Source organism: Ptychodera flava, chromosome 11, assembly GCF_041260155.1.
Source record: "Ptychodera flava strain L36383 chromosome 11, AS_Pfla_20210202, whole genome shotgun sequence".
Taxonomy (NCBI): domain Eukaryota; kingdom Metazoa; phylum Hemichordata; class Enteropneusta; family Ptychoderidae; genus Ptychodera; species Ptychodera flava.
Window position 1 is genome coordinate 5003095 of NC_091938.1, and position 26945 is coordinate 5030039.

The window sequence follows — 26945 nt, forward strand, 5'->3', positions numbered from 1 at the left end:
TGTTTTTGGTAAAATTTGAAACATTTTATTCATTATTAAAAACCATCAGACTATGACCAAAAACTGCAGAAAGTTAGAAGGGTAGTTGGCTAATTTCATTAATGCTGGTATAAATATCATACCTGGAGTTGGTGGTTTTTCCACAAGTGTCACAGTAAAGGTAGCTTTAGCCTCTCCCAATTCATTGGTAGCTTTGCACACATATTTACCACCATCTTTTGGTTTGCTTTCTTTGATGATAAAGACATGTTCATCTGTATCTTTCTCATAGGTGACTGTGTATTCTTTGCCTTCTTGACAGTGTTTCCATCCTTTGTACCAGGTGACAGTGGGTTTAGGGATGCCTTTCACTTTGCAACGGATCTCAGCTGGATGTTCTAAAAGCAAAGTGAACAAATATTTAAAAATGTATTTAATTGCATTGAACTGATGAACTTTACACAACATTTAGCATTCCTACAACACTCTACAAGATGTACACATGATACACATGAAAAGCATTTGATAAATTCAGTATGTTTCTTAATTATCATGGGGACCAATTACTTTACTAGGGTTTCTGCTTGGCAACCACAAAACAGTATTCAAACATCTTTGTCAAAGATTATGCTATCACGTTTCTAGAGATTGGTTTGCTCTGAACATCCAATAAAGATAAAAACTTCTTATACTTTAGTGCAGACAATTATGACTGAGATCAAGTCTGTATACTTATTCAGTGTAATACAAAACCCTATCCTATGCAATGCAAATATCATCCTAAATGTAGTCCACTCCTAGGTATTCAAGCATAACATACCTTTAACAACCTGTGTATCTTCTGGTTTGACAACAAATTCTGGTGGACACTTGGCAGCTGTGAAAAGAACAGTTGGATGATTTTAATAATCAGCTTGACACTTCTTGTCAAAATTTAGCATATTTTAACATTAGGCTAGACAGAATAAATATATTGTTCCTCGGAATCATCTTTCTATAGGTGCAATTAGCCATTTTTTAATCCAGTAAAATCGCCTAAATACTTCTGCGCTCTTGTGAAAGTGCTCGTATCCTATCATTTAACACATGCTAATTCTACAATTAAAGAGCGTAACAGTATCTTGAAATACTGAAAAACATATTAAACAGTGTAGCAACTAATCCCATTGAATCAAAATCTTCATCTGCGATTTTGATCTTGTGTCATTACAAAATAAATTACTTGGAAATGATATTAGTTTGTTTTATTCCATTGATAAATATTTATTCAGCTATCCATTGTCCTAAAATTATCACATATGGTTTGTAAAAAATGCTGCTCTTTGCAATTTCAAATTACCAAATAAAAGTTATCTTGCTGTATCAATATTATTATGATTAAATCCTCATCTACAAATATTAAAATAAAATACTTCCAGGAGGAACTTAAAAAGATGACCTAAATTTATTCAAAAAATATTCTACTAATAATATGTCTAATGATACTCACGCATAACAAAGAGTTCAGTTCTGCAAGAGTCTGATCCCACTTTGTTGACTGCTTTCACTTCATATTCTCCTTCATCATCCATATCCACTTCAACTATCAGAAGTTTACAGATACCACTCTCACTGTATTCTATTACATAGTGATCATCACTTTCAAGTTCAATACCATCCAAATACCATGTCACTTCTGGTCTGGAGAAACCTGTCACTTCACATTCAAATACCACACGCTGACGTTCTTCAACTTCCTGTTCCTTGGGTTTTCTTACAAAGACTGGAGGTTCAAGAGCTTCTTCAACTGTGGGGATTTCTTTCTCAGCTTCATGGATTTTGAAAGCAGCTTGGATTTCAATTGCTGCTTCTTCAAGTTGTTTTTCAGCAAGATCTACTTCTAGTACTTTTTCCTCTTCTTCAGATGGAACTTTGACCAGTTTGGCCTCTTCCAAGACTGGTGTTGGTTTCTCCTCTGGTTTGACTTCCAATTTGAAGCTGACTTCTTCAGGAACCTCTTCAACTGGTTTTGGTTTTTCTTCTGGTTTGATTTCAAGTTCAAAGCTGACTTCTTCTGGAGCTCTTTCAATCACCAGTTCAGCTTCTGTCACATCTGGTTTCTCTTCTGGTTTGATTTCAAGTTCAAAGCTGACTTCTTCTGGAGCTCTTTCAATCACCAGTTCAGCTTCTGTCACCTCTGGTTTCTCTTCTGGTTTGATTTCAAGTTCAAAGCTGACTTCTTCTGGAGCTCTTTCAATTACCAGTTCAGCTTCTGTCACATCTGGTTTCTCTTCTGGTTTGATTTCAAGTTCAAAGCTGACTTCTTCTGGAGCCCTTTCAATCACCAGTTCAGCTTCTGTCACATCTGGTTTCTCTTCTGGTTTGATTTCAAGTTCAAAGCTGACTTCTTCTGGAGCTCTTTCGATGACAAGTTCAGCTTCTGTCACATCTGGTTTCTCTTCTTGTTTGATTTCAAGTTCAAAGCTGACTTCTTCTGGTTTCTCAACAACTTCAAAATCTACAGTTGTGGTTTCTGTCACAGGTTCCTCTTCCTCCTTAACAGTGATTTCTCTCTTGACCTCAAATGCTACTTCTTCTGTGACTTCTTCAACAACTGACACTTCAACTTCAATTGGTTTCTCTTCTTTGACAGGTTCTTCAATGGTCACTTCAGCTTCAACAACAACTTCTTCCTCCACTGGTTCTTCCTTGACTGGAGCAGCAACTTCTTTTTCAACCACTTCCTCAGGAACTTCAGTGACTTCTTCCACAACAGGTTCTGGTTCAGGTTCAGGTTCTGAAAAACAGGAACACAATAGCACTAAAATGTCAACAGAAGACTTATTATGTTATCATGACAAACCTTGCGGTAATTTTGTTGTGTTTTTTAAACCACAGTCAGTGTGGTAGAACCAAGATGGCTACCAGTCAATGAGATCTTTAAATTTTTTTCAACAAGATTCCCAATAACCTAAAATCTAGGATGCCCTCAGTGTATTCGAAATATCTTTTCATCGTTGATTTGCTCACAGAGTGTTTCATTTCTCGATTTCCACTTTTCATAAGTGAACAGAGCCAGTTCATTTTACTGTAGTTCCTAGTCAAAACGCCTAAAGGAAACCCTCAGATGTACATGGAAGCATTTATATACAGGAACACCTCAACATGTTAATGCAATCCCCATACCATTTGTGTATGAATCTTACCCCGATTGAAATCACGAAATGGAAATTCTGAGTCAATATTCAATTTGAGCTTATTCAATAACTGTGGTATTTTTTGTTGTCCATACAAATAAATACCTTGATTTAGATTGTCATGTTTCATACATTGCAAATTATATTCATACCTGGAGTTGGTGGTTTTTCCACAAGGGTCACAGTAAAACTAGCCTTAGCCTCTCCCAATTCATTGGTAGCTTTGCACACATATTTACCACCATCCTTTGGTTTGCTTTCTTTGATGATAAAGACATGTTCATCTGTATCTTTCTCATAGGTGACTGTGTATTCTTTGCCTTCTTGACAGTGTTTCCATCCTTTGTACCAGGTGACAGTGGGTTTAGGGATGCCTTTCACTTTGCAACGGATCTCAGCTGGATGTTCTGAAATTGAATTTTAGATATTGATGCATGGAAAAATGAGAAACCAAAGCTTGTGGTGGGTAATTGTTTTCATCCATTATATAATAAGAAGAATGCAGATGTATATTTTATGCAATTGTGGTTCTGTGAGTAATACCGTAGACTAATAAGCAAGGCAAATCTATAGGCTGGTTGTTTGGTTCGGCTGCATTTAGTGATGTCAGGTTAATAAAAAAAATAGAATAATTCTCAGATCAGCACTGTCACTACCTTTGGCCAAACCACATTCAAATAACCTCTAACGGCAAAAAACCTGACCGCTGAATTTATATTGCTATCACTTCTAAGTTTAATATTTCACATTTTATTAATCGAGGAAAAACAACAATATTCTACAATTTGGTATGACAAACAGTGTTTTTTGTTTAACTAAAACTTTAAATCGCACAGATTATTTAAGTTAGCTATTCTCTCACTTTGTAGTGTACTGTGATCTATGTGAAACTAACCTTTCACAACCTGGGTGTCTTCTGGTTTGACGACAAACTCTGGTGGAGACTTGGCAGCTGTAAATGAATAAAACAACTTGTACTTTTAAATCTAATCTGCTAACTTTTTTTTGCATTTTTACAAACAGACATTGTTTGAAGCTGTGTCGTCCTACAATGAAAATCAATCTTAAGAATAATGTGAAAGCAGGAAGAAATCTTTCGAACTGACTATGAGCTGACTGCGAATAAAAACATGACAAAGAGGACTGTCAAAAGCAATTACTTTCTGAAATATGTTTCTAAAAGTCACTGACTGTCAATGAACACTTCACACAAAAATCATAGGGCCAAAGTCCCTGAAGCTACTATAGACATGGATACAAAATTGAGTATTTCCTGACTGTATGAAATTATCTCACTAAGGTCATCCTAGGGACATGTAAACCAAACATTAAAGCTGTCTGACCAGCGGTTTTGAAAAAACAAGCGATTCAACAGTTGACAGAGCTCTGCTGTGTTATGTAGAGAATAACCTTTTGTGACTGACACATGTATTGATGAAGAAGGTGGATATCTTTAATAGCTCATTTCAGAATGGCCTGACCAAAAATGAAAAAAAATTCTGTAAAAATACAGATTTGCATATTTCATCAGACTATATTAGTCTATAATAGCAAATAAACAAGAGTTAATTACATTCTAATTAAAGTAAACAAGACTTGCTTAAATCAAGATTTACTTCATAATAAAACAGCAATTCTGTCAGGTTATAAAGAATCTTCAGCTGGTTATCTATATCTGTATTTTCATCCTATTAACCAAGCACATTTTAACTTTCAAATTAACATTGTAAGTAAGTTATGTTGAATAAGTTGAGACTGTACGTACTCAGAGAAAGCACACTGAAGAGACAAATGTTTGTAACTTAAGAAGTTCAAGGTCATCAAAAGCATGATAAGGAATCATGTTACACTTTCATTGCACTGTTTACACAGATTGCATAATTGCTATAAATAGCACATGAGGAATCTTACAGCCCGGCTTTACCATAAAAACCCTATCACTTTGACCACTCTTTTAATTGACCACTCTATTTTTCTCCTCGAAAAGTAATCTTATTTTATCCTTACCAAGTCAACCATAAATGGAAATTAGAACTTTCTCTATCTCTATTTATTTGACCACCCTATCATGACAAACTATTATGAGCAATTTCTTTTAGATAACATAAATGGTGGTTCAGAATATATCAAAGTTGGGATTCAGGAAAGTTGCCTTTACATGTTTTAATCCTCCAAGATGGTAAGCACTTCACTATGAACTGTCAAAAAAGTTGAACGTTCTGATAATTCCACACTTAAATTATTTTGGCTTTGCTGAGTTCCTAATTAATTCAATTATTTAAAATCATATTAATTTTTTTTTCTGGGTGAATTAATAGGGTTTATACAGTACAACAATTACATACAATGTAAGTCAAATTTTGACCAAAAATGACAAAAAAATTCCTTAAAAATACACATTTGCATATTTCATCACAATTTGAACATATCTAAGTTGGGTTATCCCTAGGGACCTGTATACCAAATAACAAAGCTGTCTGACCAGCGGTTATGAAGAAGAAGATTTTTTACCAAAAACACCTTTTTTGGCATTAATTTGCCTATTTTCAACAATATCCAAAAATTAAAAAAAACAGTTTCTCAAAATCATATTTTTCATCTACACAACAAATATCAAATCAGCAAGTACTGTGGTTCTCAAGATATTTGAGTGGACGGACGCCTCACAAACGGACATACATACATACATACATACATACAGACTGACTGACGACGGACGCCGGACGGATACCCATCCCAATAGCTTCTATAGACTATAGTCTATAGTAGCTAAAAACCATACTGCATTGTACCTATATCAATTAAAGGAATAATTGTACATGGATCTGGTACCATATACTTACGCATAACAAAGAGTTCAGTTCTGCAAGAGTCTGATCCCACTTTGTTGACTGCTTTGACTTCATATTCTCCTTCATCATCCATATCCACTTCAACTATCAGAAGTTTACAGATACCACTCTCACTGTATTCTATTACATAGTGATCATCACTTTCAAGTTCAATACCATCCAAATACCATGTCACTTCTGGTCTAGGAGAACCTGTCACTTCACATTCAAACACCACACGCTGACGTTCTTCAACTTCCTGTTCCTTGGGTTTTCTTACAAAGACTGGAGGTTCAAGAGCTTCTTCAACTGTGGGGATTTCTTCTTCTGGAACCTCTTCAACTGGTTTTGGTTTGTCTTCTGGTTTGATTTCAAGTTCAAAGCTGACTTCTTCGGGAGCCCTTTCAATCACCAGTTCAGCTTCTGTCACATCTGGTTTCTCTTCTGGTTTGATTTCAAGTTCAAAGCTGACTTCTTCTGGAGCTCTTTCAATCACCAGTTCACCTTCTGTAACCTCTGGTGTGGGTTTCTCCTCTGGCTTGACTTCCAGTTTGAAGCTGACTTCTTCTGGAACCTCTTCAACTGGTTTTGGTTTCTCTTCTGGTTTGATTTCCAGTTCAAAGCTGACTTCTTCTGGGGCTCTTTCAATCACTACTTCAGCTTCTGTAATGTCTGGTTTCTCTTCTGGTTTGATTTCAAGTTCAAAGCTGACTTCTTCAGGAGCTCTTTCAATCACCACTTCAGCTTCTGTAACCTCTGGTTTCTCTTCAGGTTTGATTTCAAGTTCAAAGCTGACTTCTTCTGGAGCTCTTTCAATTACAAGTTCAGCTTCTGTTACCTCTGGTTTCTCTTCTGGCTTGATTTCAAGTTCAAAACTGACTTCTTCTGGGGCTCTTTCGATGACTAGATCAGCTTCTGTTACCTCTGGTTTCTCTTCTGGTTTGATTTCAAGTTCAAAGCTGACTTCTTCTGGGGCTCTTTCGATGACTAGATCAGCTTCTGTTACCTCTGGTTTCTCTTCTGGTTTGATTTCAAGTTCAAAGCTGACTTCTTCTGGGGCTCTTTCGATGACTAGATCAGCTTCTGTTACCTCTGGTTTCTCTTCTGGTTTGATTTCCAGTTCAAAGCTGACTTCTTCAGGAGCTCTTTCAATGACCACTTCAGCTTCTGTCACCTCTGGTTTCTCTTCTGGTTTGATTTCAAGTTCAAAGCTGACTTCTTCTGGAGCTCTTTCGATGACAAGTTCAGCTTCTGTTACCTCTGGTTTCTCTTCTGGCTTGATTTCAAGTTCAAAGCTGACTTCTTCTGGAGCTCTTTCAATCACCAGTTCAGCTTCTGTCACCTCTGGTTTCTCTTCTGGTTTGATTTCAAGTTCAAAGCTGACTTCTTCTGGTTTCTCAACAACTTCAAAATCTACAGTTGTGGTTTCTGTCACAGGTTCCTCTTCCTCCTTAACAGTGATTTCTCTCTTGACCTCAAATGCTACTTCTTCTGTGACTTCTTCAACAACTGACACTTCAACTTCAATTGGTTTCTCTTCTTTGACAGGTTCTTCAATGGTCACTTCAGCTTCAACAACAACTTCTTCCTCCACTGGTTCTTCCTTGACTGGAGCAGCAACTTCTTTTTCAACCACTTCCTCAGGAACTTCAGTGACTTCTTCCACAACAGGTTCTGGTTCAGGTTCTGGTTCTAAAGAAACAGGAAGACAGCCTATTTGAAATCAAATCCATTGTTTATGTGCTATTGGAAGTAAACAATTATGGTTCCATAAAAAAACGTTTTTTCATTCAAATTATTCACAAATTGATTGATGTGAATTTTGTTCCATACATCTTGTTCGACAACATTTACTGTAAAATTTAAAGATTCAACTCTGTAATTCTTGATCACAGTCTTTTGATCTCTGTCAACCATATTTTTCTTTATCATGTAAATATACAAATATACATAAAATTATTGTTTCAGAGGGTATTACTCTGCTTTAATAACAGCCTCATACAACATCTCACCTGGAGTTGGTGGTTTTTCCACAAGGGTCACAGTAAAGGTAGCTTTAGCCTCTCCCAATTCATTGGTAGCTTTGCACACATATTTACCACCATCTTTTGGTTTGCTTTCTTTGATGATAAAGACATGTTCATCTGTATCTTTCTCATAGGTGACTGTGTATTCTTTGCCTTCTTGACAGTGTTTCCATCCTTTGTACCAGGTGACAGTGGGTTTAGGGATGCCTTTCACTTTGCAACGGATCTCAGCTGGATGTTCTGAAAATGAATTTGAAAAATGAATGTGGGCACTTATAAATAATAAACATAGTATTTCATATGAAAGAAACGTTGAATTTGAATTACAGTGCGCAAAAGGACATGTGATATAATCTCACACAGTAGTTCAGCAAGACCTTAAGAAAATTATTAGTGCAGGAATTTATACATCATATTAAAAGTAGTCCAGAAAGAGTTATAAATAGTTGTCATTTAAACATCTACAGAAGTGTTGAATCTTAAACCTTAAAGACATAAAGTTCTACAATGAAATAATTTGCATTATATTGTAGGGAGGTATATGGAAGATACCTTTACATTATAATGTAAGATCCAAAACAATTCTGAGAGCACAAATCAACATGAAAATGGTATTTTCTGTATTTTCTTGTATTCACAAGGTTATTCAAATCCAGATGAAAGCAATGATTAAATTTCAACATGGAAATTTGCCTTTTATGATAGCAAAAATTAGATTACAACATCAAAATTTGCTTATAAACAAGATGATTAGTTTTCACAAATTGTACACAGCAAGTTTAATGATCAGTACAAACATGTCTTTCCATGACTTAAATTTTGAGATTTCAAAACAAAAGACTGACTTTTCCCTCAAAACATCAATGATATCTAATATACCGGTACGTACCTTTGACTGCTTGGGTGTCTTCAGGTTTCTTCACAAATTCTGGAGGACATTTTGCAGCTGGGAAAGATAATATCATGAGCATAAATATATTTTACTTGTCACCTTTTTCCTTTGAATATCTTTGAAATTTCCATTTTGCTGACTTATGGGCACTATGAACATTTCTAGCATACGTAAGACAGCAAAATGTCAAAATGTTAAATTTACATGTCCTAGAATCCAAACCAAAGAAAGTAAGATATGCTTATAGACTGTTTGACAAAAACAATTCCATGAACACATTATTACATGGTATCTGTTCAAGAAATATTAGGAAATTTGCAAGCTTATGTGGACAAAAGTGAAAAGACTTATTGGCAAATACATACGCATAACAAAGAGTTCAGTTCTGCAAGAGTCTGATCCCACTTTGTTGACTGCTTTCACTTCATACTCTCCTTCATCATCCATATCCACTTCAACTATCAGAAGTTTACAGATACCACTCTCACTGTATTCTATTACATAGTGATCATCACTTTCAAGTTCAATACCATCCAAATACCATGTCACGTCTGGTCTAGGGAAACCTGTCACTTCACATTCAAATACCACACGCTGACGTTCTTCAACTTCCTGTTCCTTGGGTTTTCTTACAAAGACTGGAGGTTCAAGAGCTTCTTCAACTGTGGGGATTTCTTTCTCAGCTTCATGGATTTTGAAAGCAGCTTGGATTTCAATTGCTGCTTCTTCAAGTTGTTTTTCAGCAAGATCTACATCCAGTATTTCTTCCTCTTCTTCAGATGGAACTTTGACCAGTTTGGCCTCTTCCAAGACTGGTGTTGGTTTCTCCTCTGGTTTGATTTCAAATTTGAAGCTGACTTCTTCAGGAACCTCTTCAACTGGTTTTGGTTTCTCTTCTGGCTTGATTTCAAGTTCAAAGCTGACTTCTTCAGGAGCTCTTTCAATCACTAGTTCAGCTTCTGTCACCTCTGGTTTCTCTTCAGGTTTGATTTCAAGTTCAAAGCTGACTTCTTCAGGAGCTCTTTCAATCACTACTTCAGCTTCTGTCACCTCTGGTTTCTCTTCTGGTTTGATTTCCAGTTCAAAGCTGACTTCTTCAGGAGCTCTTTCAATCACCACTTCAGCTTCTGTAACCTGTGGTTTCTCTTCAGGTTTGATTTCCAGTTCAAAGCTGACTTCTTCTGGAGCTCTTTCAATGACAAGTTCAGCTTCTGTCACCTCTGGTTTCTCTTCTGGTTTGATTTCAAGTTCAAAGCTGACTTCTTCTGGAGCTCTTTCAATGACAAGTTCAGCTTCTGTAACCTCTGGTTTCTCTTCTGGTTTGATTTCCAGTTCAAAGCTGACTTCTTCTGGAGCTCTTTCAATCACTACTTCAGCTTCTGTCACCTCTGGTTTCTCTTCAGCTTTGATTTCAAGTTCAAAGCTGACTTCTTCTGGAGCTCTTTCAATGACAAGTTCAGCTTCTGTAACCTCTGGTTTCTCTTCTGGTTTGATTTCCAATTCAAAGCTGACTTCTTCTGGAGCTCTTTCAATGACCAGTTCAGCTTCTGTCACCTCTGGTTTCTCTTCTGGTTTGATTTCCAGTTCAAAGCTGACTTCTTCTGGAGCTCTTTCAATGACAAGTTCAGCTTCCGTCACCTCTGGTTTCTCTTCTGGTTTGATTTCCAATTCAAAGCTGACTTCTTCTGGTTTCTCTACAACTTCAAAATCTACAGTTGTGGTTTCTGTCACAGGTTCCTCTTCCTCCTTACCAGTGATTTCTCTCTTGACCTCAAATGCTACTTCTTCTGTGACTTCTTCAACAACTGACACTTCAACTTCAATTGGTTTCTCTTCTTTGGCAGGTTCTTCAATGGTCACTTCAGCTTCAACAACAACTTCTTCCTCCGCTGGTTCTTCCTTGACTGGAGCAGCAACTTCTTTTTCAACCACTTCATCAGGAACTTCAGTGACTTCTTCCACAACTGGTTCTGGTTCAGGTTCAGGTTCTGAAAAAAGAGTAAGAGAAAGTATTTGAAATGCAAACCAACTGTATATGCTTAGCAGTTGGCTCATAGGTAGTGATCTTGTCGTATCTTACTGAAGCCATTGTGAATGAAATAGGGCAACATACATATGAAAACAGGTAAAGTTTTATTCAGAAATCCTTGCCTAAATTTTTGTCTAAACTTTCCTTTAGGAAACTTTGAATCATCAAATACGCAAGTTAACAATTAATTGATGCAATACTGACATATCTCATTGTGCACTACAGAGCTCTGCATGATGAACATCTTTATAAGTTTCTCCAAATTTAGTGCAGTCGCTCTAGAAATAGAGCTCTTTTTCAAATGACCGTTGTCAACAACATAGTCCCTGCTTTAAAATATAATGGCTGTGACATGGCCATATTACATTGGATCACTTAATAAATTGACCTGCATTTGTATGAATTAGGGAGTAATTTTTGTACCAAGTTTGAATGAAATTTCTCCACGCCTCTTTTTTAGATATCTGTGTGAACGAATGGACGCATGCAGGGAAGCATTCCCGCACAGACACAAGCACAGACGAACCCACAGACATGATCAAACCTATAAGTCCCCCAGACAATGACCGTAGGGACTAATAAAGCACAAAACTCAGGAGTCACTGTGCATAATTTGGTACAGGAGCAACAAGTTGCCCACTATTTACAGACACTGGAATTCAAAATGGCTGCCATCCTTTTGTTGTCTTTGGAGTGGAAATTTTCAATTTTTACAAACATGAGTCACCAAAAACTTTTTTTTTCTCTGTAAGCTTTAAAATGAGCACCCACAGGTGATGGACCTAAAAAGCGCTATAAAAATTTGAAAGTCCAATTATCTATCCCAAAGGTACATTCTACGTTAATAACATGCATAGTATGTACTGACTTTTCTTCTTCAAACATCTGACATCTTTTAATAACTCTCATAATTGAAGATCAAAAGATTAAACTTAACTTGATCTGACTAAAAATCTTCTATTGTTGATCTCTGTCAACTGTCTTACCTTTTCTTTATAAAGTAAATATGCAATTATGCCCTACATTGTACTGTTTAAAGAGTAATGACTTGATTAACACTATTTGAAAAATCATACCTGGAGTTGGTGGTTTTTCCACAAGGGTCACAGTAAAGGTAGCTTTAGCCTCTCCCAATTCATTGGTAGCTTTGCACACATATTTACCACCATCTTTTGGTTTGCTTTCTTTGATGATAAAGACATGTTCATCTGTATCTTTCTCATAGGTGACTGTGTATTCTTTGCCTTCTTGACAGTGTTTCCATCCTTTGTACCAGGTGACAGTGGGTTTAGGGATGCCTTTCACTTTGCAACGGATCTCAGCTGGATGTTCTGAAATTGAATTTTAGAAATCGATGCATGTGCTCAATAAAAGAGAAACACAGTTCTGATCATAAAAGAAATAATAAATTTGATATTTTGACAATACTTAGAGGGACATATCAGTGGCAAGACCTTATATATCAATCTGTTAATTGAGTAAACACTTTATATTTAATGCAGAAAGATTCAGTAACACTCTCTACAGAAAAAAGACTCTGATGTAAAGATTCACGATTTTTATAGACACTAAGTTGTACATCGAAGACTGTTGGCGATGTATTGCATCAATGTATATGGAAGATACTGTATACTCTTAGGCATGAGGCAAAACCCACTTCTGAAAGTTCAGTGCAATAATGAAATTGATGCATTCTGTGATTTCACTTGCAGTTATAAACTAAAATTGTACATGGATCATAACGTTATTGATCAAATATTCATTATAATTAACGTCCAGCTTATTGAACTAATGTAAATTGCAACTGCAATATTTCCATAGATAACAAGATGTTTTGCTTCTAAAATCTTTTGCACATGTAAATATAGTAAACAAACGTTTCTAAGACTTTTACTGACGTAAATTCTAGGCTTTTGGCACTGAAACTAGATGTTTCCATTTTATCCGACCCACCCCCTGAAAAATAATGATGATAACTTATACTCTTACCTTTCACTGCTTGGGTATCTTCTGGTTTCTTTACGAATTCTGGAGGACATTTTGCAGCTGTAAACGATTTTCAGAAAAACTATAAATGTTAGATATCCAGTTATAATTTTCATACAGAAAATTTAAAATTTTAGTCTCGCTGTTAACAAGTATATGCCTTAACACAAATATAACAGTTAGTTAGGAAATATGTTAAGGTTTCACTGTCAAAATGTATGTTATCAAACAAATGTGCTGTGTATTTGACATTCTTATGCAATGCGCAATAAATCTGTTTGCATGACCATATAATACAATGAAATACATTCAAGAAAGTTTTCAGCAATATGCAGCTGAAGAAAATAAGTATGGAGAGTCTTGTTCACTGTAACTTACGTGAAACAAAGAGTTCAGTTCTGCAAGAGTCTGATCCCACTTTGTTGACTGCTTTCACTTCATATTCTCCTTCATCATCCATATCCACTTCAACTATCAGAAGTTTACAGATACCACTCTCACTGTATTCTATAACATAGTGATCATCACTTTCAAGTTCAATACCATCCAAATACCATGTCACTTCTGGTCTAGGAGAACCTGTCACTTCACATTCAAATACCACACGCTGACGTTCTTCAACTTCCTGTTCCTTGGGTTTTCTTACAAAGACTGGAGGTTCAAGAGCTTCTTCAATTGTGGGAATTTCTTTCTCAGCTTCATGGATTTTGAAAGCAGCTTGGATTTCAATTGCTGCTTCTTCAAGTTGTTTTTCAGCAAGATCTACATCCAGTATTTCTTCCTCTTCTTCAGATGGAACTTTGACCAGTTTGGCCTCTTCCAAGACTGGTGTTGGTTTCTCCTCTGGTTTCACTTCCAGTTTGAAGCTGACTTCTTCAGGAATTTCTTCAACTGGTTTTGGTTTGTCCTCTGGTTTGATTTCAAGTTCAAAACTGACTTCTTCTGGAGCCCTTTCAATCACCAGTTCAGCTTCTGTCACCTCTGGTTTCTCTTCTGGTTTGATTTCAAGTTCAAAGCTTACTTCTTCTGGAGCTCTTTCAATGACAAGTTCAGCTTCCGTCACCTCTGGTTTCTCTTGAGGTTTGATTTCAAGTTCAAAACTGACTTCTTCTGGAGCCCTTTCAATCACCAGTTCAGCTTCTGTCACCTCTGGTTTCTCTTCTGGTTTGATTTCAAGTTCAAAGCTTACTTCTTCTGGAGCTCTTTCAATGACAAGTTCAGCTTCTGTCACCTCTGGTTTCTCTTCTGGTTTGATTTCAAGTTCAAAGCTGACTTCTTCTGGTTTCTCAACAACTTCAAAATCTACAGTTGTGGTTTCTGTCACAGGTTCCTCTTCCTCCTTAACAGTGATTTCTCTCTTGACCTCAAATGCTACTTCTTCTGTGACTTCTTCAACAACTGACACTTCAACTTCAATTGGTTTCTCTTCTTTGACAGGTTCTTCAATGGTCACTTCAGCTTCAACAACAACTTCTTCCTCCACTGGTTCTTCCTTGACTGGAGCAGCAACTTCTTTTTCAACCACTTCCTCAGGAACTTCAGTGACTTCTTCCACAACTGGTTCTGGTTCAGGTTCAGGTTCTGAAAAGAAAAGCGAGACTACTCACTTGAAATGCACACCAAATGCGTATAAATATTACTGCTAGCTTTTGTTAGGGCATTGTGTTATCTAACAATATATGTAAATGTTGAGAAACACCGCATTTTACCTTCATTAGTGTCTTGCTTGTACACTATGTATCATGTCGAATGTTTTCATTCTTTTCAAAACAATTGACATTACTTCTTGAAATGTTACCTAGTCCTACATACATGCATGTCAATCTTTTGTGGATGTGACTGAAACAAATCTTACTTTATTGTGTTAGTATCTTTATTATATGAGTATGCAACAGGACCTTTATTGCAATTTTAAAGAAAATAACATGCTGCTTTAGTTGTAGGCATTTACAATATCATACCTGGAGTTGGTGGTTTTTCCACAAGGGTCACAGTAAAGGTAGCTTTAGCCTCTCCCAATTCATTGGTAGCTTTGCACACATATTTACCACCATCTTTTGGTTTGCTTTCTTTGATGATAAAGACATGTTCATCTGTATCTTTCTCATAGGTGACTGTGTATTCTTTGCCTTCTTGACAGTGTTTCCATCCTTTGTACCAGGTGACAGTGGGTTTAGGGATGCCTTTCACTTTGCAACGGATCTCAGCTGGATGTTCTATAATTGATCATACATTTTTATGTCAAAAATGGTCCAACATCTTGATTCTTAAAAATTAAATCTGAAAACTAATCCGAATAATTTTGTTTGCTACATAAAGAGGAAAAACACAATGCAATATCAAAATGTGCCAGATACATTTAATGGTGAATCTACATTTGAATGCTATGTTGATTTCAATTACACTTGGCATACAAAGATAGCATTTTTGAAAGTCCTTCCTTTGAAGTTTTTAATTTATTCAGATGTGATTAATAAATGTTTGCAATGTGAATGTCAGTATTCCTGTATTAGTAAGATTGTCAATAGTTGAATCCACCTTGATGAGTATTTTAGAACACCGCAGCAGTTCATTACTTATGAGAACAGCCATACAAAGAAACAAGAATTGATTGATGTAATGAGTAACATAGAAAAGCAAACCCATACCTTTTACTGCTTGTGTGTCTTCTGGCTTCTTAACAAATTCCGGAGGACATTTAGCAGCTGGAATGATAAATTACAGACCTTTCAGTGATTTCAAATACAAATAACTGCCTTTGATCAAGTTTGAGATGGATTCATCATACAGAGCAGGATTACACAAAAACACTTCAAGCTTTCAATCAATAGTCATCTGATCAGGTTAAATTCACAAAGAATGGGTTTGTAGGTTGGATTTGCAAGGTCTCAAAGCTATGAAGGATTGACAATTTGAGTTAAAAAACATTTAAAGGCCAGGAACTTGATCCCCAGAGAATTATGGAGTGTCACAGCCTTTTGAAATTGTTACCTAGTAAGTGGATTTACTTGCAAGACAATCTGACACCAACACAGGCCTTTAAGGAGGCAGACCCTGTATTTTAACAACATGGTTTATGTAAATATATTTGACTTGTAATCTAGTGTTTCTAATCTTTCTTTTATAAAGTAAATTTTTTAATTTTTCTAATTATAATTTCTCTTTAGTAAAATAACTTTACTTCATTAAATTTCTCTACACGTGGCTTTGTCAAGTTACTTTTGCAACAAATTAAGACACAATGTTTAGCTTTTATGGTTTAAAACAGAAATGTTGGACATTTGAAATAAGATTTTTTCAACAATAACAGTGCTGAAGACATAAATGTCCAGGAATTATAGATACTTAAAGGGACAAAGTCGGCCATATTTCATGAATTTTGTTTGATACAAGATACTACTTATCTTGTTTGACATGAATGATACTGTATAAATGGGTGACTATGCTTATATTTGACCCTGGTTTTAGACACAATACATGTAACCATCGCGAAAATGAATTAATCGTCATGACCATTAATTCATTTTCACCATGTTTCATTGGTCTAAAACCAGGGTTGTAATATATGCATGATCACCCATTCAGTATCTTTCAACATGTCAAACAATATGTACAACAAGTATGGCCGACTTTGTCCCTTTAATAGAAAAATTACATAATTGCTGGCCCTATCAAATTATTCCCAGTCTTGGCAAGTACAAGTAATTAGTACACATTTACAATATAAACAGGGAAGTTGCAATAATGTTTTTTAAGTAATGTAAAAGGAAGTAACCAAATGTTTTTCTTGTGAACTGATACAAAGATTACATCCTTTCATCTGCCGTTTAACAGCAAATATGAAAAAATAGTCCTCTGGCAGTAATATTGATGAAATTACAAAAGTAGGAGACTTGCACATAAAAAAGGTGCTCTTCTTGCATCCATATTTGAAAGACAGGTGACTTAGCAGCTGATATAGCTTCCCTGATATATTTAACATAATTAGGATAATAAGTGTGGCTGGTTCATTAACTAAGGGATTACCGATGAACAGTGGACAAATAAATGGAAAGTCCAATGTAGGATGATGAGTATACATCAGTGCTGGCTGTTACTTCTGTACTCTTTGGCTGACTATACAATAGCTCAACTGTTCAGAGAAACGTTTTGTTTGACCCAAACTGGCAAAACTTCCCCAAATATATACGTATGCAAGTTTTATCATAATTCCAACAAATCTGAATTTAGTCATCCCTACAAACCTGTATACAACAGCAATCTGATAAGGATGTTCAAAGGACTTCAGTAATCCTTGGAAATTTGAGCAAAAAGCCGCAAAAATTACCCCCCAAAAAAGTTATGCAGAACTTTTCATGACTAGTACAAAACTGATATAGATCATACAAACAGACCTTCATACTAAATTCCAAAGAAACCTGACAAGAGGATTCAGATTTTTTAAAAAGGAAAAAATTGCCCCTAAAACAAATATGCAAATTCCAGCATAATACTGAGTCATACAAGGAACCTCCATACTAAGTTTCAAAGCAATTAGCCAAGTGGTTTCAGGGAATATGATTTTTTGACCACAGAAAAAATTGCCGCGAAATAACAGATACACAAATTTCACTACAATTTAAACACACATGACTTAGGTCACACCTAGCAAAGAGCATAAACACCTTCAAAACAATTCGACAAGTGCTTTCCAAGAAGAATTTCTGACCAAAAAACGCGAAAAATTGCCCCTAAAACAAATATGCAAACTCTAAAATAATTTGAATTAAACTATGGTCATCCCCAGCAATTTACATACAACACGATTGGAACTAATTTGGGAGAATTGGTTCTTCATATAGTTCAACTTTCTCAAAAGCATTATTTGGCCTTTAGCTGAATGTTGCAATATTACAAATTAATCATAAAAACAAGAGTATAACTTAAAAAGAAAAGCAGATAAACTTACATTTGAAGATGAAACCGACATCACTTTACTATCCAATTATTCCCAATAAGTTCCAATCATGTTATACCACATTTCAAAGCAATCTGACAAGTGCTTTCAGAGGAGGAGAGTTTTTGACCAAAAATGGGAAAAATTGCCCCAAAATACAAATATGAAAATTTCATAAACATTTGGACAACATTAACTAAGGTTACCACTAGAAATATACATATCAAGTTTCTCAGCAATCAAATGCAGTTTCAGAAAAAATAATTTTTGACCAAAAATGGGAAAATTGTCCCAAATATACAAATATGAAAATTTCACAACTTTTTGAACAAATCAGACTGATGTCACCCCTAACAACTTGCATATTAAATTTAAAAGCAATGGAACTGTTTCTGAGAAGAAGATGAATGTTGACAGACAACAGACAGACAACGGACGATCGAATATCTGATAAGCTCTGCCTCATTGACAGTGCAACTAATAATAGGTTGCAGCATGAATGGAACCACTGTTTTCAACTAAACCAAATATTATCCACATTATCTACAAGTTATGGCATATTTTACTTGTGCCAAATAAAAAAAAAACATTGCAGTCATGACAACCAGGTCTAATAGCACTACACATGTGACACTTTCAATTTTGACTACACATACACCACTACAACCTGATGTTTACTTGTTTTCATTATGAGTTGCAATCTGTTCAGGCTTGAAAAAATGAGCTTACATATCTCTCAAAGCTGTGGATCGTCAATATGTAGAAAAATCAATGTACCCTTCTAACATCAACAGATGGCTTTATGGATGGCATTTTAGTATCCATGCCTAACACAAGGAAAATTCTTTTGTAAGTGTGTGACTATGCTAACTACAGCAAAGCTTCAAGATCAAAATGAAACACTTAAAGAACAAGATGGAACACAGGATTGAAAGTTATGTTTGTCAATACTTACGCATAACAAAGAGTTCAGTTCTGCAAGAGTCTGATCCCACTTTGTTGACTGCTTTCACTTCATATTCTCCTTCATCATCCATATCCACTTCAACTATCAGAAGTTTACAGATACCACTCTCACTGTATTCTATTACATAGTGATCATCACTTTCAAGTTCAATACCATCCAAATACCATGTCACTTCTGGTCTAGGAGAACCTGTCACTTCACATTCAAATACCACACGCTGACGTTCTTCAACTTCCTGTTCCTTGGGTTTTCTTACAAAGACTGGAGGTTCAAGAGCTTCTTCAACAGTGGGGATTTCTTTCTCAGCTTCATGGATTTTGAAAGCAGCTTGGATTTCAATTGCTGCTTCTTCAAGTTGTTTTTCAGCAAGATCTACATCCAGTATTTCTTCCTCTTCTTCAGATGGAACTTTGACCAGTTTGGCCTCTTCCAAGACTGGTGTTGGTTTCTCCTCTGGTTTGACTTCCAATTTGAAGCTGACTTCTTCAGGAACCTCTTCAACTGGTTTTGGTTTCTCTTCTGGTTTGATTTCAAGTTCAAAGCTGACTTCTTCTGGAGCTCTTTCAATGACAAGTTCAGCTTCTGTCACCTCTGGTTTCTCTTCTGGTTTGATTTCCAGTTCAAAGCTGACTTCTTCAGGAGCTCTTTCAATCACCACTTCAGCTTCTGTCACCTCTGGTTTCTCTTCTGGTTTGATTTCAAGTTCAAAGCTGACTTCTTCTGGAGCTCTTTCAATCACCAGTTCAGCTTCTGTCACCTCTGGTTTCTCTTCTGGTTTGATTTCCAGTTCAAAGCTGACTTCTTCTGGAGCTCTTTCAATGACAAGTTCAGCTTCTGTCACCTCTGGTTTCTCTTCTGGTTTGATTTCAAGTTCAAAGCTGACTTCTTCTGGAGCTCTTTCAATCACCAGTTCAGCTTCTGTCACCTCTGGTTTCTCTTCTGGTTTGATATCCAGTTCAAAGCTGACTTCTTCTGGAGCTCTTTCAATGACCAGTTCAGCTTCTGTCACCTCTGGTTTCTCTTCTGGTTTGATTTCCAGTTCAAAGCTGACTTCTTCTGGAGCTCTTTCAATGACAAGTTCAGCTTCTGTCACCTCTGGTTTCTCTTCTGGTTTGATTTCAAGTTCAAAGCTGACTTCTTCTGGTTTCTCAACAACTTCAAAATCTACAGTTGTGGTTTCTGTCACAGGTTCCTCTTCCTCCTTAACAGTGATTTCTCTCTTGACCTCAAATGCTACTTCTTCTGTGACTTCTTCAACAACTGACACTTCAACTTCAATTGGTTTCTCTTCTTTGACAGGTTCTTCAATGGTCACTTCAGCTTCAACAACAACTTCTTCCTCCACTGGTTCTTCCTTGACTGGAGCAGCAACTTCTTTTTCAACAACTTCCTCAGGTACTTGAGTGACTTCTTCCACGACTGGTTCTGGTTCAGGTTCAGGTTCTGAAAGAATTTGTGATGTTTGCTATGAGGGACATTCAATTTAGGATGTGAAACCTTGCAGTATATAAATATTGAACCGACGGATGAGTAATTAGCATTGAAACACCATATCTGCTGGTAACTATTTGTGAAAATAGCAGCAACCTTGCCATCGAGCTCATAAGGTTTTCAGATACATTTGATTAAAGAAATGAAATATTTCTGTACCTGGAGTTGGTGGTTTTTCCACAAGGGTCACGGTAAAGGTAGCCTTAGCCTCTCCCAATTCATTGGTAGCTTTGCACACATATTTACCACCATCTTTTGGTTTGCTTTCTTTGATGATAAAGACATGTTCATCGGTATCTTTCTCATAGGTGACTGTGTATTCTTTGCCTTCTTGACAGTGTTTCCATCCTTTGTACCAGGTGACAGTGGGTTTAGGGATGCCTTTCACTTTGCAACGGATCTCAGCTGGATGTTCTGAAGAATTAACCAATATACCCCACATTATTGCCAACAATTATCCACAAGCACAAGGCACACTGTTATATATGCAAGAAATTCCAGGACTAAAATGCAACAACCAGTATGTTGATAGTCAAGAAAATGATGTCGACCTTATTCAGGAATCAGGAACCTGTTGAAGTCAACCTATGCACTTTGTCAACATTAATCATTTTTCTCACAAATTACAAAATGTGAGCCATAGAATAGACCATATTTGTATGTGACACTTAGAAAAGATAATTTGTAAAAGAAATATATCACATTTGTTTTTCAGCACCGTATTATGATGTACGTATATGGATGACCTTCACTGGAACTTACTTGTAAAAAAGCAGAGGAAATTATTTCAATGGTTTTTTTTCTCACTGTTAATGCTGATGACACACAATAAAGCTAAAACTCTGATTTGTTTCTTTTATAAACCAATGTACATTAAAACCATTATTGTGGTTTGTTGGACTACTTTACCTTTAACAGCCTGTGTGTCTTCTGGCTTTTTGATAAATTCCGGTGGGCATTTTGCAGCTGTTATATAAAAAGGGTACAATGGTATGAAATCAACATGGGTATGTTGAAGTGAACTTATTGGTGAGTTACATAAAAGAAAGAAAAATTGATCTCTCTACTTATCTGCATCAATAAATAACCAAAATGGCTCTGATGCTGTGAGTCAGCCTTAAATTGAAAGATCTATACATACTGCTTCAATAAAATATGAAAAGACAGTATATGGACATTTCTGTTGACAAAAAACAGTCACATATAAACAGGCATATGGAAGCTATCTATCAAAGGAACAACTGGAAGAATGTCAACACAACTGAGCAGTCACATGCACACACATAATATCCGAGATGAAAATAGTAATACACTGAAAGAAGTATGACGCTTGTATTGGCCTAAAGAACAATACCAAAATGTTCTATCACATTTGATCCAGTCTACTGCAACTACTGCAACAAAATATGATAACTCAAATGCTTCTAGACAGGAAAAGATAGATACTCATAGATTCAGAATCATACCAGCCAATATAAACAGTGCTACATCTAGGATGATAAGACATACCAGTACCGACACACAAAAACAAACGTATAGACAGAGCATACTGGAAACCAACAGATATACAATGCACATTTCATGATATACCCTTAATAGCATAGCAGAAATGAGAACTGTTGTCCACAGGTCCAAATGGGCAAATATCTAGATATTGTTTGAATTACAACCTGCTTCAATTATCATGAAAAGATATGTGTTCAGTATTGAATCAATTAAACTGCTAGTAGACACATTCTAATGTAAATTATATTTTTACAATTCAGTTCCACCATACCTTTACAACACTAAACAATATGATCTGAATGATGCATGTTTTACTACTTTCTACTCAAGCAGTCACAGAAGGTCTTTGATAGAGATTGTTCCTGAAACTTCTGAAATTAGGTTGGGTAATTACAATTTATTTTAACTCAAAAAAAGAGTGGCAGCTGTTCTGGTACACACTTTACAATTCCACTCACTCCATTCCAATACTTTAACAGTCTACAAAAACTCTATGACGCCAAATACTTACGCATGACAAAGAGTTCAGTTCTGCAAGAGTCTGATCCCACTTTGTTGATTGCTTTGACTTCATATTCTCCTTCATCATCCATATCCACTTCAACTATCAGAAGTTTACAGATACCACTCTCACTGTATTCTATTACATAGTGATCATCACTTTCAAGTTCAATACCATCCAAATACCATGTTACTTCTGGTCTTGGAGAACCTGTCACTTCACATTCAAATACCACACGCTGACGTTCTTCAACTTCCTGTTCCTTGGGTTTTCTTACAAAGACTGGAGGTTCAAGAGCTTCTTCAACAGTGGGGATTTCTTTCTCAGCTTCATGGATTTTGAAAGCAGCTTGGATTTCAATTGCTGCTTCTTCAAGTTGTTTTTCAGCAAGATCTACATCAAGTATTTCTTCCTCTTCTTCAGATGGAACTTTGACCAGTTTGGCCTCTTCCAAGACTGGTGTTGGTTTCTCCTCTGGTTTGACTTCCAATTTGAAGCTGACTTCTTCAGGAACCTCTTCAACTGGTTTTGGTTTCTCTTCTGGTTTGATTTCCAGTTCAAAGCTGACTTCTTCAGGAGCTCTTTCAATCACTAGTTCAGCTTCTGTCACCTCTGGTTTCTCTTCTGGTTTGATTTCCAGTTCAAAGCTGACTTCTTCTGGAGCTCTTTCAATGACAAGTTCAGCTTCTGTCACCTCTGGTTTCTCTTCTGGTTTGATTTCAAGTTCAAAGCTGACTTCTTCTGGAGCTCTTTCAATGACAAGTTCAGCTTCTGTCACCTCTGGTTTCTCTTCTGGTTTGATTTCAAGTTCAAAGCTGACTTCTTCTGGAGCTCTTTCAATGACAAGTTCAGCTTCTGTCACCTCTGGTTTCTCTTCTGGTTTGATTTCAAGTTCAAAGCTGACTTCTTCTGGAGCTCTTTCAATGACAAGTTCAGCTTCTGTCACCTCAGGTTTCTCTTCTGGTTTGATTTCAAGTTCAAAGCTGACTTCTTCTGGAGCTCTTTCAATGACAAGTTCAGCTTCTGTCACCTCTGGTTTCTCTTCTGGTTTGATTTCAAGTTCAAAGCTGACTTCTTCTGGAGCCCTTTCAATGACAAGTTCAGCTTCTGTCACCTCTGGTTTCTCTTCTGGTTTGATTTCAAGTTCAAAGCTGACTTCTTCTGGAGCCCTTTCAATCACCAGTTCAGCTTCTGTCACCTCTGGTTTCTCTTCAGGTTTGATTTCAAGTTCAAAGCTGACTTCTTCTGGAGCTCTCTCAATCACCAGTTCAGCTTCTGTCACCTCTGGTTTCTCTTCTGGTTTGATTTCAAGTTCAAAGCTGACTTCTTCTGGAGCTCTCTCAATCACCAGTTCAGCTTCTGTCACCTCTGGTTTCTCTTCAGGTTTGATTTCAAGTTCAAAGCTGACTTCTTCTGGAGCTCTTTCAATCACAAGTTCAGCTTCTGTCACCTCTGGTTTCTCTTCAGGTTTGATTTCAAGTTCAAAGCTGACTTCTTCTGGAGCTCTTTCAATGACAAGTTCAGCTTCTGTAATCTCTGGCTTTTCTTCTGGTTTGATTTCAAGTTCAAAGCTGACTTCTCCTGGCTTAACTTGAACCTCTGTACTGGTAGTAACAGTCACAATTTCCCTTTTTATTTCTACTACTTCTGCAAAATTTAGAATAGTAAAATAAATAGTTTCAGTCAACTTTCTTTTTCTCTTGTATTATACAGTATGTTACAATGTATATGGCAAAGTTGTACATCATAATTATCCAAGGCTATTGTATTATGCATTCTTTTATTCTGATTGCACATACCTTTTCTTCAAGTATTTCCCAAGCAGTGAAACACTAGTTTCTTTTCAAAGTTTTTCAGAACCAGTTGTATGACGAAGAATTAAAAATTTGCCTAGACTTACCTTGAAGTGCAAATTATAAGTCTTTGAATGGAGCGTAGTGTATCTACGGTAATGCCTCTCCATCTTTCCCCGATAGTTGGCGCCCTTCCCAAGTACTGAATAATAAGTATTCAATGTCAGCCATCTTGTTATCCTGTCATTCCACTTGAACGGGCCGAATTCAGATGAATTTGTATATAAGCTATATAGCAATTTTTAAAGCACAAAGGCAAATAACTTCCCAATTTACATGGAGTTGGGATGGGTGGGTGGGAGGAGCGTAGATACACTACGCTCCATTCAAAGACTTATAATTTGCACTTCAAGGTAGTCTAGGCAAATTTTTAAGTCTTTATCATTCCGCTCTGTGTATCTACGGTAATGCCGATTACCAAGCTGGACGGAATGTAAATTGACTGACCTGTTACTGCTTGGAGGCAGCTAACAGTATCATACGGCCCACTTCTGATGAGTCAGTATATCGACAGTAGAATCTGGTGAAAGTTGTGTTGGTTGACCAATCTCCCAACTGTAGAACTTGTGTTAATGTTGCTCCCTGATGCAATGCAGCTGAGCTAGCAGCCCCTCTTGCACTGTGTGCCTTGTAGTGACTTGTGTCATTCCTGCAGACTTCATTACTGACTTTACCCACCTGCAATTGTTTGTGATGTAACTTCTCTGTACGGTTTTCTAAATGAAATAAATAATTTCGATGGTCGTTTTCCACCCTGTTGTACTGTGAGATCTCTGTATCTCCTGGTTCTAATGATGTACTGCTTAACATAATGTCTCACATCGAGAGACTTCTCTCCAAATTTTGGACATCTTACAGTCTTGTGAGGTTTAGAAACTGACGACGTCTTTGTCAGTTCTGGTATCACAAACAAAACAAAATCATTAGTTAAATTACAAAATTCAATGTCTAACTTGCTAATTGTCTGACCTCTATCTGAGGATGTCAGTGCAATCAGCATCACAGTTTTCAGTGTCAGTTGCTTGAGACTCAATCTTGAGCTTGGGTGTAGAGACTTCAGGTAATCTAGTACCTTAGTAACATCCCAGGTTACTGGATAACGTGGTTTGGGTGGACGAATGTGGTAGAACCCCTTGAATAACTTCGTTATTAACGGATGAGTTCCTATGAGATATCCATCTATCTGTAGGTGTGCTGATGAAATAGCAGCTCGGTAACCATTAAGTGTGCTGTACGACAATTCTTCCTTTTCAAACAGTTCTGTTAAGAAGTCTATTATCACTGTGATAGGACAAGAAATTGGATCTGCTTTCTATTTATTACACCAGCAAGCATATTTCTCCACTTGATGTCATATTGCTTAGATGTCCCTCTGCGGACAGCTTGGAGTAGTATTTCTGTTGCTGCTTTTGAAACTCCCAGGTTTCTGTAGTGTTTCCTGAGAGCAGCCAGGCGGCAAGAGGCATCAGATTTATTCTTGGTGGCTTGCCTGTGTGTGGTTCTATCAGTAGATTCTTGTGTCGTGGTAATAGCAGCGGTTTCTGACATGACATTTGCAGCAACAATGGGTACCATGGGCTCTGAGGCCATACTGGTGTTATGACTATTGCTCTGGCTTGATCTATGCGTAGTTTTTGCAGGCATCTGGATATTAGAGGTGGTGGTGGAAACATGTAGATGCTTTTGCCTGTCCATCTCAGTGTGAAGGCGTTCACTGCAAAGGCCTGTGGGCTCCTTTTCCATGATACAAACTGTGGAAGTTGTTTTGTTATACGACTTGCAAACAAGTCTATTTCTGGTTGGTAAAAGTGGTCGCAGATTCTCTGGAAAATCTTTGTGTCCAACTGGTAGTCGTGGCAATCTAGAAATGCCCTGGACTGCTTGTCTGCTAGGATATTGACTTCTCCTGGTAGATGTTCTACCGTTAGATTGATGCTCCTCTGTTCGCAGAACTGCCAAATTTGTAGAGCTACTTTGCATAGGCTCTGAGATCTGGAACCACCCTGATGTTTCAGGTAAGCCACTGCAGTTGTATTGTCCATCTGTAACTTCACTTCCATTTTCGACTTGTCTTGAAGAAAAGACTGAATTGCAAGTTTTGCTGCTAGTATCTCGAGGACATTTATGTGGAGAGACTTTTCTTGTTGTGTCCATCTGCCCTGAACTGTCTTGTTTGCACAGACAGCTCCCCATCCTACCAGGGATGCATCTGACTGTATTACCATGTCTGGGGACACAGTCTGAATAGGTCTGCCGTTGAAGTTGGCTGCTTTGTGAATCCACCAACTCAAGTCTTCCTCTGATGCCTGGTTCAGTTGGATGTGATAATCCCAGGAGTGATGTGCAAGGTTGTGGGTTAGCTGCTGTTGAAGTCCCGGTAGTGGGATGCTGCTATTGTCATTGCTGCCCTTGCGTCTTCTATCAGGCCTAGTATGTGTGCTACTTGCCTGAGAGATACATACTGCTTTATTTTGATTGACAATGCCGTGGCTGATATTCTTTGTAACTTTTGTGGTGGTACCATTACACTCATTTCTGTTGTGTTGTAGAGTCTTCCCAAGTGCACTAGTTGTTTGGTTGGTAACAGATGTGATTTTTGTTCGTTGGGAATAAATCCCAGTTGTCGCAGCAGTGTCATTAGAGTGGTGGTGTTCTTGTGGCATAGATCTATCTTTGCTGCTTTGTTGAATATATCGTCTATGTAACTGGAGCACATTATCCCCTGCTTGCGAGCATACGCCATTGGTATTTTCAGTACCTTGGTGAATAC

The 26945-nt window shown here is 37.0% G+C and overlaps 1 protein-coding gene across 1 annotated transcript in view; it reads right to left on the reverse strand.

The window, feature by feature from the left end:
- Positions 1–26945, reverse strand: part of LOC139143341 (titin-like) — a 215696-nt gene that overhangs the window by 3744 nt on the left and 185007 nt on the right. Inside the window, exons 100-117 of the mRNA XM_070713578.1 lie at positions 22332–23969; positions 21224–21280; positions 20474–20728; positions 18812–20266; positions 15569–15625; positions 14882–15136; positions 13299–14501; positions 12924–12980; positions 12011–12265; positions 9271–10893; positions 8903–8959; positions 7999–8253; positions 5999–7678; positions 4051–4107; positions 3308–3562; positions 1469–2755; positions 800–856; positions 123–377 (exon numbers count right to left, since the gene is read on the reverse strand). Of these exons, the coding sequence (XP_070569679.1) occupies positions 123–377; positions 800–856; positions 1469–2755; positions 3308–3562; positions 4051–4107; positions 5999–7678; positions 7999–8253; positions 8903–8959; positions 9271–10893; positions 12011–12265; positions 12924–12980; positions 13299–14501; positions 14882–15136; positions 15569–15625; positions 18812–20266; positions 20474–20728; positions 21224–21280; positions 22332–23969 (10758 nt within the window). The remainder of the gene's footprint in view (positions 1–122; positions 378–799; positions 857–1468; positions 2756–3307; positions 3563–4050; positions 4108–5998; positions 7679–7998; positions 8254–8902; positions 8960–9270; positions 10894–12010; positions 12266–12923; positions 12981–13298; positions 14502–14881; positions 15137–15568; positions 15626–18811; positions 20267–20473; positions 20729–21223; positions 21281–22331; positions 23970–26945) is intronic.